Source organism: Haliotis asinina, chromosome 16 (genome assembly GCF_037392515.1).
Source record: "Haliotis asinina isolate JCU_RB_2024 chromosome 16, JCU_Hal_asi_v2, whole genome shotgun sequence".
NCBI lineage: Eukaryota > Metazoa > Mollusca > Gastropoda > Lepetellida > Haliotidae > Haliotis > Haliotis asinina.
Genome location: NC_090295.1, coordinates 32,163,096 through 32,181,523, shown reverse-complemented (window position 1 = coordinate 32,181,523; position 18,428 = coordinate 32,163,096). Strand labels below are relative to the sequence as shown.

Sequence of the window (18,428 nt, the reverse complement as noted above, 5' to 3'; positions counted from 1 at the left end):
AGTGTTGGGACGATGACTGGCCATTGTTATACTATTACGATATAATTTCCAACTGGTTTTTTGATAATAGTTCAGGGGTTAACTTCATACCCATGAAGTGTATGTTGTCAGGCAGGAAGATCTTGGTTAGTGATATCTTGTTTTCCACGATCACGTTGACCCCCTCCATACTGGTGTCGGCTCCAACACCCACCCGCACGTAAACGTTGCAAACTTGATACTGGTGTTGTTTCACCCACCCGAGTTTGATCCCCTTCACGATCTCGACATTATTCCCCGATGGTTCCCCTAGGTAGACTTTGATGATCAGTGTTGAGTTTGCCGGTAGACTCTCTAGTATCTTAACCATGCCTTCGAATTCAGACACCAACTGCAATGTCACGTTTTGTATGGTCAGTTTACTCGATAGCATGTGGGCTGCCATAGTGTTGACTGGGCTGACGACTACGCTACGTCTCTGAGTTGGGACGTAAGCCACGAGCAGGGTTCCATTGTTCACGACTTTATTTAGGTGGTTGTCTTTGTTATCCGTGAACACGTAAGGGGAGACGAGTCTAATATTGAGAAACCAGTCGTTATCAGGTAACAACACCCACTTGTCATCTTCGGTGAAGACGAGCATATATGGCTTGTTTCGGGCGACGGTAGTGCTCTCAACATCGTCTAAGTCGAACAGTTTACCCCCGAACGATGGGTATATTATCCAGTTATCACCGGTGTTGACAAGGGCGTACTTAGTGTTGACTGTTGCTCTTGTGGTATCTACTATATCACTTAGGGTTCCACCGGAGACTTCAACGCGTTTGTAAATGTTGTTTTTCAATTGCAAGGCGTACGATTTACCATCTACTCCGGGAGCGTCGAAACCGCGCGTGTCTCCAAGGTCGGAGATCCCGATATTGACGCATTTTTTCACTCCGGGTCCTTGTGCGCTGGTCATTTTACATGAAGCGTTAAGCTGAGGTATCCTATATTTACAGGATTATGATTTATATCTAACACCGATATTATCAGCTCAGATATATTGCCCTGGGTTAATCTCTTATACTGCCGTGGTGAAAACGACTCGGTTCTACCGTCGTTGTATTTCTCAGTTTTCACCGGCACTGCTCTCAGTATAGTGGAAGGGTGACCTCCTTGAATGTTGTACGTTGTGCTCACCTGACCGAGATGAATGTACAGCTCTCGGTACGGTACTAGGTTGGGTAACTTCGTGCCTGTGACGGTTGTTGTTGGTTTTATCTCGTCAGGAGACATGCCGAGTATCCTCGCTAATGGTCGGCCGAGCCTCAAGGAGGTTCTTCCGTTGTTGATTAACACCACTGTGCCGTTTGAGTCGTTCATCTTGAGTTCGGCTCCCAGGGGTTTGAAGACCTCGTCGTTTAGAGAGCACACGCTGTAGTAGCCGTCAGTTATCTGACTGCGAGTTCCACTGACGAACAGCTTATTGTTGCTGATATTGATGTTAGTCCATTGCGGTAGGTAGGTGATATCGCAGAGTGCGACTTCGAGTTGACCTGATGTGTTATCGATCGCGTGCGTCAGCTAAACGGCCTCACCGCTCGTTATTCCTGGAAGTGTTATGTACATGTTAGAGTATATATGCTCATTATATAATAGTTTTAAAATGTATTCCCCTGGTGTGTTTTACCCTAAACTGGACGTAGATTTCTCCACCATGAAGATCGTGGTTGCTCCTGGGTTGTATTTCAATGCCAAGTTTATAGATATGCCTGATAAGTATAAGCTTTCGGTGACTAACGTCAAGGCAGTCCACGCTTGGTTCAACAACCCTATGCAGTTCTGGCAGAACCAATTCAACTTTGCCGTGTGGTGTGCTACAACGGGGTGTGGTGTGACATTGACCGACACTCGGCGTGGGCCGCTGAGTCAGTCTGTGTTCAAGTTCCACGTGTACTACCAGGTCAGACGTATCCTTAAAGAGATCAGCGCCCCCCTCCCACAGGACAAAGCGTGGGACGCAACAAACAACCCGTACGATAGACGGGCCTACGAACGTATTTGCAACGAATTCGAAATAAACCCGAAGACGGATTGGCGTTTGCCGGGGCTGAACCACGGGTTGGGTATTCCTTACGCTCATGGGCTCTCGCCAAAAGCATTTGACAAACATATACTAATAAAATTTATGCAACGAAAAATGTTTAGTACGGAACGTTTTTCCCATGCATTAGCTGATCTTGTTCCTAAACCTAACAAATCTGGACCAAAACCAGTGAAAGATGCCAGTGATGATTTACTGACACTAGGTATACTTAGGCAGGACTTTGCTTTGTCGAGTAATGAATGGAGGGATGATCGTATGGACTTTAAAAAAGGTGGTGTTGGTTTCACAATCCAGAAAGTGGAGCAGTCAACCGCAGACGGGTGGAAAATGTTCATGCTGGACACGTCGAAAGGGTTTACTCATGCCGGGGTAGTCAGGTTGAACGACTCGATTCGAACGTATGTGTGGGCGCTGTTGGGTGCGCAGTCGATGACGCGTTCCAACATCCTCGGTAAGGGAACTGCTTACGACGCTCAGACACAGTTCGTTGCCAACGTTGAGGATGCTATCAATTCTCCAGTTGATCTCCCGCGGGCCATCGACCGTTACCAAAACGTGTTAGAATACGCCAGATCGAAAGTCAATTATGTGTTCGGCGTGGGGTTGTACATGGCTCCGAGTGATATGCAACTGAGTAAAAAAAGTGGTGGGTTATAACAACAAAATAGTCATAGCCACGAAGGATCAAAAGTTGGGTATCAACCCCGATATTAACACCACCTATATCCCACACATCCCACCACGTGAAACGGGTATAGTTGCGCCGCCCCCGGAGCCTAAAGTTCAACCAACACCACAGGAGGTGGCCCCCCATATTCAGGCCTCCTATCAGCAGCATATTGATAATAAAACAGCCCTAGTGGTTGGTGGGGTAACTTTGGGACTTATTTGGTTAAAGATTTCTTAGCCGCTACGTACACCAGACCCGCCACGGCGACGATGACTGCCCACATGTTTTGACTGAGCCACATGGTAGTTTTAGCCAGAGCGCCCAACAACCACGAGACGATGCTACCCAGGATGCCGGGAAGGGCTTCGGCGGCTTTACCAGCCAGTTTAGCTAGGCCTTCCCCGAGTTTTTTTATCCAGTCTTTAACACCACCACCTGTGGGAGTTCCCCTGCCGCCAGGTGTGGGGGGTGTGGGGGTTCCCCCCACCAGTGACACCACCAGGGTTGATATAATGAAACCCAATGCAGTCAGAATGCTGGCGATGGTGATCCCTTGCTCCCGGAACAATATCCGAATCCTGTTGGCTAAAGTTGTATCCTCGTTCAGTATTCTATCGATTGTTTCCCGAATGCGACTGATCTGGGATCGAAGCTGTTCACGATTCGAGGAAGCGGATTCCAATCGTGTACGTCTCTCGTCTTCTAAATCACGTAGTCGTTCATTGATACGACGCTTCATATCATCGTTTTCAGTTTCATTGAGTTTGGTTTTTTCCTTAGCGATGTGCTCGTCGATTTCGTTCAGTTTCCCCATGTTGTTCACGAGTTCTCCACGCACGCGTTTCACGGCTTCGTCTAAGCCGCGCAGTTCCCTTACCGGAAAGTCAAACCCCGGTAACGGTTTGTCCCAGTAGGTGCTCAACAGTTTTTCTATGCTGTCCGAGGCTTCTGTAGCATGCTGTGGTGTCATTTCATCTCTAGTGGTGAGGTGGGATCTGGTAGCTTGCAGATCTTCAACAACGGCCTTAGGTATTGTACCAACGTAATCATGCATGTTTAGATGTTCACGGATAAATTCGACACCATGGCGTCTGGCTAGAGTTGACAAGGCCAGTGGTTTTTTATTGCGCTTGTTAACGAGGTCAACCTCTGGTTTAGACTTAAGGCGTAGAACACCCTTTGTATCAATAAAAAAATTATCAAGGTATCGACCCTGTGGATCAACGTAGTATTTATCACTTCTTAAACTTTCGTAATAATCATCTACCGTTGTTGCCAAAAGTTCTTGGTTCAATGGTGAACTAGTAAATGAGGTCTCCTGCTCATCAGATGCCTGGGCACTAGCGCCCGGCATCTCCGTCATATCTATGTCTTCATCCATTAGTATTTAAATATATTTTATTTATATATAACAATGTACGGCAGAAAATTAGATCCTTTCAGAAGATTGAGAGAGCCATTAGGCGTCAGAGCCGTGCGACAGTCGGTGAACATCACCAACAATCCCAGCAAGATAGACCAGAATCAAACTCTGCTGGTTAGATTTCCAAACCTTGGTGAGAATGACCTCATTGTACCAGGCACTGTTCGACTGGCGTTCAATATCACGTTGACCTCCGACAACGACAAACGCGAGCTAGTGCGGAACATGGGTAGAGCTATCATCAAGAAAACGACCGTCAAGATCAGCGGTAACGAGGTGCTGAGCATCGACGACAGCGACGTGTTTCACTGCTACGGGGATCTCTGGAAAAGCGAGGGAGAACGAGTCAATGATGTGTACCAGGGTATCAGCAAATCAACCCGGTCGCGTATAGGGTATGCCTTCACGCCAGACCAGCTAGACAAGCTATCGGACGGTGAAAAGGCCATCGCTCGAGCATACGGGAATCGATTCTGCGTGCCGCTCGACTTCGAGTTGCTCACGGGACACGCGCCGTTTTACCAGGCCGCGCTGGGTGATAGGTTAGAATACGAGCTCACGTTTAACGATTATAGTAAAGTAGTGCGTACGCCGAACGGTGATGAGGCCAGTTATACCATAGACAACATCTCTCTGGAGTTCGACATGGTCACTAGCCCGGAGCTGGCCAGGCAGGTTCAAAGCCAGTACTCTGGGAAGATGGCTATCCTGTACGATCGCGTACTGAGGCATAGATCAGTCGTGCGAGATAAGAGCGACACTGTGTGGAATATCAACCTGAACGTGCCGGCGCGATCGATGAAAGGTATCCTGGTCGTCCCCGTGGAGGATTACGAGCCATTCCGGAGGGACAGCGAGAAGTTTTTCAACCCCGAGATTGAAAAGGTGGAAGTGACCATCGAGGGCGTGCCCAACCAGCTGTTCAGTCATGGTATGAGACCACACCAGCAGTGGGATGAGATAAAAAAGCTACCAGTGGGGGATTATATAACAAAGGACCTGGACCTAGGCTCCGTGCAGATCGGTGAATACCTGACCACCAAGTACGCCCTATGGTTGGACATGCGATCCACGGATGATGATAAACTGCACGGTAGCGGGCGCCGTATAGATAACGGCAGCGAAGGGATAACCATCCAGATTACTAAGAAGGCTCAACCCGCTGGTAAGTTGAAATTATATCTGTACGTTATTATGGACGCGCAACTTAATATAGACAATGGGAGATTCGTGCAAGCCATCTACTGAGTGGGGGACACCCCTACACCCCCAACTGCCCACTGACCCACACTGCGCCATAGTGTGCGGGCAGACTGGCTGTGGGAAGACCGTTTTCGTGTTGGATATGTTGGAGGGTTACTACAAGGATGTGTTTGATAACATCGTTATCATGTGCCCTACTCTGAGCATGAATAAAACGTACGCGCGACCTTGGGTGATGACGGACCCGGACGTACACAAAATCGACCCTGGAACACGCCTGCAGGACTGGTTGAAAGCTCTTCACGAGAAATTTAAAGGGGAACCGACGCTGTTCATACTGGACGACTGCAGCGCTAATCGCGAGATAACAAAAAAGAGAGACATGCTATCGTACCTGGCCTTCTCCGGCCGGCATGCAAATCACAGCGTCTGGGTGCTAACGCAGAAGTTCAACTCGGTGTTGAAAGACCTCAGGGAGCAGACGCGATGGGTGGCCTTATTTCACTGCAAGGACAGGGATTCGTTCGAGGAGTGTTTGAGAGAGAACGATGTGATGAGCAAATTAGAACGGGAACGGGTGAAGAAACAGCTCGCTGAAACTAAACACGCTAAGCTCGTGCTAAAGACCGACCAACCAGTAGCATATATAGTATGCTAAGCAAAGCTAAGCAAAGCTAAGCAAAGCTAAGCATAGCTATGATATTTGAAGTGTTTGTTGTATGCAACTTAACTTTCATTTCTCTGTGTTTTGTCTGCATCGGGTATTATATAGTTAAAACTAAATCTTACTTGTTATATTATAAGATGGAGTGTGAGGAATTGCTCGAACAATTGTCTGGGGGTACCCCCACTGGGGGTGTGGGGGATTCCCCCAAGCGAGAGAAACTGGTGGCGTTGGCTGTTGGCGGCAAAGCCAAACATTACTTTGGAGACTACACTCCGGATAAAATTCACAAAATGTCAGCCGAAGAAATCGATAAGCTGTACGCTAGATACGAGTCCCGGCTCGGAGCAGAAATGACAAAGACAATAGGATCGGCTATGACCCAGATATACACCGGTATTGTATCACACTTCCTTCCCATTCCACCAGAGCGCCGACTTTACCTGTGGGAGGACCTCGAGAAAGACCCTTTTATCGAACACGCCGTGAGTTCTATCAGCTGCGGGCTGTACCACAAATATGGTATGTTGTTGGCTCCAGTGACGGCGGCGATTATCACGGCAAAACATTGTCAATTTGAGAGAAAGAATAATAATAATAGTATAGATGGATGCTGCACAGGAAACCCCAGTGGGGGAACTGAGGGAAACCCCTCCCGAGGTGACGGTGGAGACCCCTTCACAGGAACCAGTGAGGGAAGTGACCCCCACAGTAACCAGGCAGAAGAATCCTAAGAGAGTAGCTGCCGGTAAAAAACGGTGGTGTAACCAACATAAAGTGACCAACCCAACCCGACTGTTGTTGGCTGTAGGCGTAACTGCTGCCGTGGTTATAACATGGTTATACGTGGGGGTACCCTCCCACAGTGAGGGAAACTCTGGGGGTGTGGGGGGTACCCCCACGCCGCCGGCAGGCCCCACTGTCGACCCGCATATCATGTTATAATTTTAATATTTTATATCATATACATAATGTCTGATGGGAAAACGTTCGTCAACGACGCATACCACGCCACAGTGGTCGCCAGTCTAGCCGTAGGGTACGCTCGGTTGACTAAAATGGTGCTTAAACAACCAACTATCAAGCTAGATTTCAACCTGCAGGATATGGGTAAGCTCATAATGAACCTTGGTATGGCGATGGCCACAAAAGACATCCTAGTAAAACAAGGGATAATACCTGATAATATAATGAAATAAATATAGGGATGGCCACGATAGCTATGATGGTCGGTGGGGCGTTAGTGAATGCCCTGGCATTTTCCGGGAGTAATTTCCTCTTCTCGAAACTACGAGATGATCACGCAATACAGGAAGAAAGGAAGCGGCACGATCTCGCTACTGAGAAATTACAAAGAGCACAGGCCGAGTACGCTAAAAAACGTCTCCAGAGGATCGATTTTATTAACGAACAACTCCAGCGTGAAAACCATGCCGTTCAAACATTCAACGATGTCGATGAAGCAATGAAAGAATACTACCTACTAACTGGTAAACAATTGGAACCGCTCAATAAACCCACACTCGCTCAGTACTACACACCATCCAAGGGACAAATGAATCGTGAACTGGGCTTCATAGTGTTGGGTATAGCAGCTACTGCGTTGGTTGCGAAGCAATTAAATTAAAATACCTATATAAGTAAACATGAGACCCGCTCCATACCGATGCGAATACATACTTATGGGGAAGACCGAGGCCTGTGGTAGGAAATGCAGGAATCAGGGGTTCTGTTGTTTCCATATGGGAAGTCCTAACTACACGTGTTCTGTGTGTGGTATCGGGGTTAAAGGACACTACTGTCTATGTAAAGCTCACGGAGCGAACGTAGTCAGACATCAACTCATCTACGAGAATAAAAAGGGCTACATAAAAGAACGTAGGCGACTGCTCAAGATAGACTCCAGTGCATGAAACAGCCATTTAAGGGTTACCTCCCTTTACTGTGAACCAATTAGACATTGGTTCTCTTAGGTGTAAACACTATGGCTACTGTACGCAAGCTGAAGCGGGTCGCAAAACAGAGAGGTGTGATCGGGTATTCTCGAATGCGGAAGTCAGCATTGTTGAGATTACTAGGTTTAGAAGCCCCTCCTACGGTAACACAATTAAAAGCTCAAGCAAAACAGCTTGGATACACGGGTTATTCAAACCTGGGGAGAGCCGGGTTAACCGCATTGTTATCACATGCCCCCGTAGCAAAACCTCCCACTGTAAAACAACTGAAAGCCGAGGCACACGATTTGGGTTTAGGCGGGTATTCCCGTATGAGAAAACCACAGCTTGTAGAATTATTACGACAGAATAGAGCTATTGACCTACAGTTCGTGCGCACTGAGCGCGCTGTAGGCAACTATTTGAGAGGTTGGCGCATGCACGTTGATAGAAACATAGACATTACAGATATCAAGCCTCTGATAGCTGATAAGGTCAACCAGGAACTAAATAACCTAGGAAGTATCAAGTTTCAGATCACAGTGAAAATGTCGCTCGATAAGCAGGTTGGGAGTATAACTGAGTATGTTCAGCCTTACTTCCGAGGTCAACAAGAGGTCGCCACACATACAGAGACCATTGATACATCAATCGATACCAGTTTTCAGCAAATACGAGAATACCTAGAACGCTACACACACTTGGGGTCCGGGTGGGCTGTAGATAAAATCGATAATGTCTATCTAGACATAGCTAACTACGTGCCGTTCAGAGGCGGGTCATACCTAGCCTTGCCTCCCTACTATAGGAACAAACATGCCATAGTAAACGTTAAGAATAGAGGAAACGATTGCCTGAGGTTAGCTATCAGGTCAGCCTTATTTCCAGCTGGCACTCATTCAGATAGGCTTTCTAGCTATCCCCAAGACGATGGGCTCAACTGGGATGGTATAGATGAACCCACCCCCATATCCCAGATCACTAAAGTAGAAAAACAGAATAATCTGGCTATAAATGTCTTTGGGCACGAAGGTAACACAACAATAGTACACAGGGTCAGCCCGGTGAAGGATCGCCAAGTTATCAATATATTCATGATCCAACGAGGTGAAAAGTATCACTACACGTGGATAAAACATCTCAGCCGGTTGTTGCACGACCAGTCGAAACACGATGGGGAAAAACACTTTTGTGTACGATGCCTACACGGTTTCAGTCGAGCTGATTTATTAGAATCCCACCGGGATGATTGTCAAGGTGTGGGGCAGACGGCCATACGAGTCGACATGCCTAAGGAAGATAACAAAATCCTAAAATTCAGTAACCACAAGAACCAAATGTCTGTGCCTTATATCATATACGCCGACTTCGAAGCCTTAGTTGTGGGTGGGGATTCCCCCACACCCCCCAGTGGTAGCTTCACCCACAAGACACAAGAGCATAAAGCCTGTTCGTTTGGATACATTGTCGTCCGTTGTGACGGGGAAACGAAAGCTCCGGTAGTATATAGGGGCCCTGACGCGGCTGAAAGGTTTCTAAAGTGTTTGCAGGAGGAAGAAAAAATTATTAGGAATGCATTGTATAGAATCGCTCCCATGCGTATGACCCGAGTCGACAGGCTAGCTCACGCTAGTAGCACTAACTGTCACGTGTGTGACTCACCACTTAACGGTGATTCGGTGAGAGATCACTGCCACATAACTGGTAAGTATAGAGGCGCCGCTCACAGCGCGTGCAACCTCAAGCTTAAAATCAACCCTAAGACAATAAACATCCCCGTTGTCTTTCACAACTTGAGAGGGTACGACTCACACTTGATCATGCAGGCCATCGCGAAAATCGATGGTAATATAACGTGCATCCCCAACAACATGGAGAGATACATCTCCTTCAGCTTAAACGGACTTAGGTTCATTGACTCGTTTCAGTTCCTCCTGTCGTCACTCGACAGTCTGGTCAAGGCCAACAATACCTTCCCTATCACCGATCGATACACAGACGCCGAGACTAGACCCCTGCTTATGAGGAAGGGTGTGTACCCCTATGAGTACATGGATAGTTGGGCCAAGTTCACCGAGACCAGACTACCCCCTATTGACTGCTTTTATAGCAAGCTGAATGAAGCGTCCGTCTCACGAGATGATTACTCGCACGCGAATAACGTATGGAATAAACTGGGTTGTAAGAACCTGGGTGATTATCACGACCTGTACTTGAGGACAGATGTATTGCTGTTAGCCGACGTGTTTGAAACGTTTAGGCGGACGTGTTTCAAGCAGTATAAACTCGACCCCGCATGGTATTACACCAGCCCAGGTCTGTCGTGGGACGCCTTGCTTAAAAAGACCGGAGTTAATTTGGAATTGCTCACAGATTACGACATGCACCTATTCATTGAGAAAGGCTTGCGAGGTGGGATTTCCAAATGATACGCGAAAGCAAATAATCAATACGTGAAAGGTTACGATCCTAACAAGCCAACCAATCACATTCTCTACCTCGACGCAAACAACCTGTACGGCTGGGCCATGAGCCAGTATCTACCTACAGGGGGATTTGAATGGGTACCCCACGTTGATGTTATGGGGGTTGCACCAGATTCGAACAAAGGGTATATCCTCGAGGTTGACTTAGAGTATACCAAGGAATTACACACATCACACAACAGCTACCCCCTGGCCCCCGAACGTATGAGGGTTAACCCAGACTGGATGTCTGAGTACCAACATAACTTGTTAGGTGGGCGTGTGACAGACGTTGAAAAACTCGTTCCTAACTTAATGAATAAGACCAAGTACATCGTTCACTATCGCAACCTACAGCTGTACCTGTCGTTGGGTATGAGGCTGACCAAAATACACAGGGTGCTCATGTTCGACCAGAGCCCATGGATGGAGCCCTACATCAGAATGAACACAGACCTACGAAAAAAAGCCACCAGTGATTTTGAGAAAAATCTCTACAAACTCATGAACAACTCGGTGTTTGGTAAGACTATGGAGAACCTGAGGAAACGCGTGACCGTGAAGCTGGTTCGGTCGAGTGAGGAAGACAAGCTCAGGAGATTGATAGCAAGTCCGGCATTCAACCGTAGTAAGATATTCACAGACAACCTGGTTGCCCTACACATGAAGAAAAGTCACATAAAATTCAACCGGCCTGTTTACGTGGGGATGAGCATCCTCGATTTATCCAAACACCTGATGTACGACTTTTACTACAACGAGCTAAAGAAACAGTACGGTGACAGGTGTGAAGTGCTGTACACTGACACGGATTCCCTGCTGATGGAGATTCGAACCGAGGACGTGTACGAGGACATGAAAAAACACCTCGATTTATACGACACCAGCGACTACCCTAAGACCCATGCCATACACAGTACGGTAAATAAAAAGGTCCTAGGTAAGATGAAGGACGAGTGTGCTGGCACGCCCATAGCCGAGTACATAGGTTTGAGACCTAAGATGTACTCCATACTGAAAGCCGACAATAGTGAGATCCGGAAGGCTAAGGGGGTTAAGAAGTATGTGGTGAAACAACACATCAAACACGCCAGATTCAAGGAAGCCCTGTTCAAGACCCGTACCTTTAGGCATAAAATGAACACACTTAGAAGTGATGGACATAAGATATACGGACTGACTATAAACAAGACGTCCCTGTCGCCTATGGACACGAAACGTTGGATAGCTATTGATGGGATAAACACATACGCGTATGGACATGAAAAAATTCGAGGCTATTTACTACAGCCCGCGTGGGTACTGGAAAGGAGCTAGCGCAGTAGATAAGCTAGCTAAAATAGCGCGAGTACCCCCGGAGGAAGCCAAAGCGTGGCTTGAAAAACAAGCCCTGTGGCAGATCTATTTGCCGGCACCACGCTACGTGCCTAGAAGGAGGTTCGGTATTAACATACCTAATAGCGTTCACCAGGCAGACCTACTGTTCCTGCCCCACGACAAGAGGTACAAGTATGCCTTAACCGTAGTGGACGTAGCCAGTCGTTACAAGGAAGCCGAACCCTTGACCACGAAAGATTCGGTCCAGGTAGCCAGAGGATTCGAACGCATATACAAACGCAGTCCGCTGACGTGGCCAACAGAGCTGCAAGTTGACCCCGGATGGGAGTTCATGGGTGCCGTGTCACAACTGCTAGCCAAACACGATACAAAGGTCAGGCGTGGCACGGCCGGAGCCCATCGCAGCCAAGCCATAGTTGAGAGATTTAATAGGACTTTGGCTGAGCGCTTGTTCGGCCATCAGTATGCTAGGGAGATGGTCACCCCTGGAAAACGATCGACTGAATGGGCCACGAGGTTACCCAAGGTGGTGTCGGCAATCAACCATGAAGTCACCCGTCTCACCGGTAAGAAACCGGCAGACGCTATCAAACTAAAATCAATAGTTGCAGAGTCGGCCGCTCCATTGCGTGGGAAGGAGAAACAGATACCAGATAGGGCCCTAGTGAGGTATCTATACCAGCCGGGGGAACACGAGGGTGATAGCCGTAAGCGGGCCACCGATCCTATATGGTCAGTCAAAACTTACAACATAGATAAAGTGGATATGAAAGCCGACGAACCTAACTTGTACTACTTGAGGGATGGGCCGGGTAGGGGGTTTGTAAGAGAAGAATTATTGATCGCACCGTACGGCACAGTGTTACCTCCAACACACGTTAAGTAGTAGGGGTAATAGTAGCAAGAGCTAAGGGCCCAACCAAAGCCTTATTTAGTAAATAAGGCTTTGTAGAGACTTTTCTTGAAAGTGGTCCAGAACTGTCATTGTATATACTACTAGTCATCATTCAGTATGGGAGTCATGAAAATTTTTGTGTAACATTCATTTCTGTATATCTAAAAGCAAGAGTCATCCAAAGATTTTGTTGTTTTGTGTTGTATTGCCATTTAAATGCTACCGGTAGTTGGTAAATAGTACACTGAACAGTCATGTTTGTAATTTATTTACTGTAACGAGAGTAGTATACAGTTCTCATACAGATATTGAAAGAAATATCTAAATTAATGGAGACCTCAAGAAAACTACCACTGTTTCCTTATCAAATCGATTTTGTTGAACTGATTTCTGGGTGTCAATCACGAAACTTGCGTCAAGCTTGTCTCAAGTGATAATAGTTAGTTGAGAGTAAAAATTATTGCATTAAATACACAGGGATCATGCATCATGTAAAATGGTGGTAAGTTTTTAACTGTTATATCTGCATCTGAGTTTATTGTTTCATCATGTGACAAGAATTAACTACTGGAATTTTCAAACTGCTGTAAAACAGTTAATCAGGACAGATACCAACATACCAGTTAGATGAAATCTGCTGCAGGACTATGTTCATTTACAGATGGCTGTATCACACCATGACCAGATCAGGTGGTGGAAATGAAACAAATCCGTCCGACTCCCTAATTGGTGATCATCAGCAGTCTCCAAAAGGAGTTGTTCAGACAAACTGACAAGGGAGATAACTATGTATGTACTCACCAACAAGGAAAGGTTGTTTCATGGTTTCCATTAGACTTTTCAGGTCGTGCTCGACATAGTCCATAACAATGTAGATCTTGTCCATATTGCTGCCAACAACAATCTCCTGGCAACAAAAACATAGACAATGTCAACATAAGGCGGACCCTATACTTACTCTAATCAAATTTTGACCTACTATGAACTGAAACCCCCACCAAATATAGTTTGCCCAAATCTATCCTTGGCCCGTGAAAATCTGGTTAGAACTGATCTTCAGTAACCCATGCTTGTCGTAAGAGGCAACCAAAGCGCTTGTGGACTTGCTTACCTGGCTGATATGTGTCAACATATTTCAGTTGCACAGAACTATGCTCATGCTATTGCTCATTGGACTGTCTGGTCCAGATTCGATTATTTACTGACCATACAGCTAGAATATTGCCGGGTGTGGCATTAACAATAAACCATCCTGAAACACCCTGGAACAAACCTATAACACCCTCACCTAAAGTGAAACTGCCTGACCTATCCCAGTAAAACATCTTGACCTTCCCTGAACACAATGACCTACCTAGAAACCCCTTGATGTACCCTAGAACCTCTGACATACCTTGACCAATCAAGTAACACTGCTACCTATCCTCAAACACATTAACCCACCCTGAAACCTCTTCACATGCCCTAGAACCTCTGACCTACCTTGAAGCCCTCTTACTTATCCCAGAACATCTAACCTACCCCAGCTTACCCTCTTACACACTGAAAAACCCAGAGCTACCGACCCTGAGCTACTCCGAAGCCCTATGACCTACCTTGAAGCCCCCTGACCTACCCTGAAGCCCCCTGACCTACCCTGAAGTCCCCTGACCTACCCTGAAGTCCCCTGACCTACCCTGAAGTCCCCTGAAGCCCCCTGACCTACCCTGAAGTCCCCTGAAGCCCCCTGACCTACCCTGAAGTCCCCTGACCTACCCTGAAGTCCCCTGACCTACCCTGAAGTCCCCTGACCTACCCTGAAGTCCCCTGACCTACCCTGAAGTCCCCTGACCTACCCTGACAGTGACAATGTTGTAGTGCTGGGCCTTCAGTAATGTGTTGATCTCCCTGAGAGACGTGATTGGGAAACCCTCTTTCTCCTTCTCCATCTTCAGACGCTTCAGAGCTACGATCTCGTTTGTCTTCTTGTCTTTGGCTCTGTACACCACACCATACGTCCCCTCCTCTATTCGGTTCAAGCAGCTGAACTCTTCAACACTACGACAACCCTGAAGCACCACAGTGACATCTTGATTCCACAGAAAATTGCAGGGCCTGAAACCCTAACTGCTTACTGCCCTAAAAATATTTGGCCAGACTGAAACTAGAATTCAATGTCACAACAAAAAATACCTGCTGAGGGAAGCATCTTTTCAGGAAATGGTATCAAGGCCAGACAGACCATATTCCACAGAGCAAACATAGCTCCAATATGAACTCCCATACAAGAACATAGACTTTGGCGAAGAGGTGATTATAATTCCCATCACAGACTTACCAGTGTCATAATACAATAATTATTGAAATCTAAATATTTTAGATATTTACATACTTACCTTACCATACGGCTTATGCATATTACCTCAAGCATCGCTTAGAAGAGATCACATGGGCGATTAGTGAGATCGCGTCACTTCCATTCCTAAACACTCGTCGATACATGAGGTAGCCATTCGGTAGAATGGCGTATCAACGACTGTCTGATCTCTTCTAACCGATGCTTGAGGTAATATGCATAAGCCTTATGGTAAGGTAAGTTAAAAATTTACTCTGCAGAATGTGGCACTGGAGAACACGCACCCCACTTAAGATACTCTGAGATTTGAAAACTTCACAGCATTCAGTACCTGTAATGCTGGGAAATAGGGAGGGAGTTTAATCTCTTGTTCCAGGGGTGAAGGTGGTGGGGAGTCTGCAATGTAGTCCACATTGTTGTTTGCGTTGAGCATGTCAACGCTCTCTGTTTCACTCTCATTCTCTGACTGGTCATCAAACTTGGAGCGCACTTTCTCTGGAATTCAATTTATGAATATTCAGGTGAAGTCATCTTACGTATATATCAACAGCATTTAACTCCTACTGACCTTGAGAGGAGAAAAATTAATTACTAATTGAGAGCTGAACAAGTGAAATTTACGTGGCTTTTAGCAACATTTCAGTAAGAGCTGAACAATGTTGATTTTAATGATGTCAGATGACAAAGTGATGTAGATGTTTATTGATGAGCGCTGTACCATGATGGCCATTGCTAGCGATGCCGTCGCTGACTTTGCTACTGGATGTGCTGCTGCTGTTGTCGCTCTCTGAAACAGTCACAAAAAGTACTAATCAGACTACAGAACACCCGATAACATCCAACATCTTTGAAAGTGAACAAGTTTACTTTTGGTTAGGGTTAGGGTTAGGGTAAGATTTAGGTTTAGGGTTAAGGTTTGTGTGATGTGGTAGGTATCTGGTATTCTGCAGGTGTACCGATACACTTTATACAGGTATATTTTATAAACACACTGTACACAGGCAAATTGTATCAACCCACTGTATACAGGTTGGTTGGTTGCTTGTTTAACGCTGCACTCAGCAATATTCTAGCTATGTGGAGACAACCTGTAAATAATCAAGTCTGGACCAGACAATCAACAGCCTCAGCATCTATCTGCCTAGCTGGGGTACCACGATGTAGTCGAAGTCAGCAAACCTGACCACCTAATCTTGTTAGTCACCTCTTATAACAAGCATGGACTGCTACAGGCCAATTCTAACCTGGATCTTCACTGGTACAATTGGGTACGGCGAGGATGTTATTTAAGGTCCAAGAGGGGGAGAGGTATTTTCAATTTTTCTGCCCAACATACTTAGAGAGTCAATGTTTTTTCTGTCAAACAAATATAAAAACACTGTAATTTTGCACACTTTTCACAATGTGAACAGAAAGCAATTTATAAAAATAAAACAGATAATTTACCTTCACATAAATACTTCAAAATGTTGCTCACCTGAATCCTGTGATTCTGCTGACTCAACATATTCTTCTTCCTCTGACTGTTCTTCTTTTTCTTCTTCCTCCTCTTCTTCTTCCTCCTCCTCCTCATCATCATCAGACATGTATTCCTCATGAGCCTCAATGTGAACCTCTCGGTGATCTTCCTCCTCTTCCTCATCTTCTTCCTCTGGGGTGTGTGGACCCATTATTCGACCTGCAAGACAACAGACAAGTGAACATAGACATGGGATACTCTGCGTGAAAGAGTGAGTGAGTGAGTGAGTGAATGAGTTGGCCTTTACACAACTTTTAGCAATATTTGAACAATATCACAGCTGGGGACACCAGAAATGGGCTTTATGCACTGCACCCATGAGGGAACTGAACCTGGCGAGCACCTTTAGAATACAGCACCACAAACTTTAAAAACACATCACAATACTCTTTTACGGAATTCTTGGTGATTAAGGTATGATAGGGTTGGGGTTAGGGTTAGGGTTAGGGTTAGGGTTAGGGTTAGGGTTAGGGTTAGGGTTAGGTTAGGCTGGTTTCAACAGCTGTGCTGCGCTGCGCTGCGTCCATAACGCATGCGCACTGAATAGGTTCGCGGAGCTTGAAACAGTATGCATGCTCACAGTCTGAGGTTGTGAGCAGAAGTCTAATCTTGGTTGTGTACACAAACGAGTTACTGTAAATAATCTACTTGTTACGTAAATAGACCTTGCTGATTGTGGTAAGCAGTCTCTGTCACAGGGAAAATTCAGTGTCTGGTTTATTCACACCTATATGTCTGCATGCCTGTCTGCTAAAGACAACATGCAATACACAGCTTAACACCTATCAGACTATACGACATAAAGAAAATAAATTGATTTATGACTCGTGCACCCGAGTCCTGTGTCTGCCACATTATGTAATTAGGCAGGTGTGATACACATGACATGTTTTTATGTCTGTGGGTTGCAAACAAAATACATTCATATTTTTCGGATGCTTGGATCTGATGGAAACTGGTGCCAACTCTTGTCAGTTTCAAGTCCTGCTTTGTACTTGGACGAATGACAGATTCCAGCCATGCAGTAGTTTACAATCTCTACTGTCATGATTTTTGATTGGATCGAGAGCAAATTCAGAGAACATCTATTTTCAAAACCTAACATCTCTATATACATTCTACATGGATCAGGCCCCCCTAAGTAATTGAAGGAATTACAGCAAATTTGAAGGAATTGCATCTCAAATGTAAACAAACGCAGCCCACTCGCGAAACAATTGCAGCGATATCGGTAATTTAGCGGTAATAACAGAAATACATCGGCCCTATCGGAAGCAATGTCGGTAATACTGGAAACACGATCGGCCATCTTCGGAGATTTTTCGGTCGCGAGCGGAAACTCACGCAGCAAAACATGGCGTCGTTGGAAGAAGCACCCGTCTCGGTGAGATTTGTTTTTAGTTTCTACTATTACATTTTTATACTTATCCATCTTTGACCACCTGTGTTGAATGCGTTTAGGTATGAGGTGTTGTCGGGACAATAGCTTATGTTTTTAGGAAAAGATTGTCACTGCAGAAGAGTGTCACAAGTCATGCCCCTGGAGATTGTTTACATCTGAACATCGAAGTCGTGCCGATGATTACGAACATCATGAACGTGCGCCATGAAGAAGTTTATGAGCCATAATTTTTCTTGCTACGAAGTGCAACTGACAAATTTAAACACATTTTACAAAAAAAAATGATGTTATATCTGGAGCACGTTCGTAATCATCGGCACGACTTCGATGTTCAGATGTATACAAACTAAAGGGGCATGACTTGTGACGCTCTCCTAGAGTGACTATCTTTTCCTAAAAACATAAGTTATTGCCCAGACAACACCTCATACCTAAACGCATTCAACACGGGTGGTCAAAGATGGATAAGTATAAAAATGTAATAGTAGAAACTAAAAACAAATCTCACTGAG

At 45.8% G+C, this 18,428-nt stretch overlaps 1 protein-coding gene across 2 annotated transcripts in view; it reads right to left on the bottom strand.

Moving 5' to 3' along the window:
* LOC137268041 (cyclin-dependent kinase 11B-like) overlaps positions 1-18,428 on the bottom strand; it is a 46,564-nt gene that overhangs the window by 8,695 nt on the left and 19,441 nt on the right. For both annotated transcript variants that reach the window (XM_067802543.1, XM_067802542.1), the window contains exons 7-11: positions 16,473-16,673; positions 15,714-15,782; positions 15,327-15,490; positions 14,496-14,708; positions 13,462-13,567 (exon numbers count right to left, since the gene is read on the bottom strand). In XM_067802543.1, the coding sequence (XP_067658644.1) occupies positions 13,462-13,567; positions 14,496-14,708; positions 15,327-15,490; positions 15,714-15,782; positions 16,473-16,673 (753 nt within the window). The remainder of the gene's footprint in view (positions 1-13,461; positions 13,568-14,495; positions 14,709-15,326; positions 15,491-15,713; positions 15,783-16,472; positions 16,674-18,428) is intronic.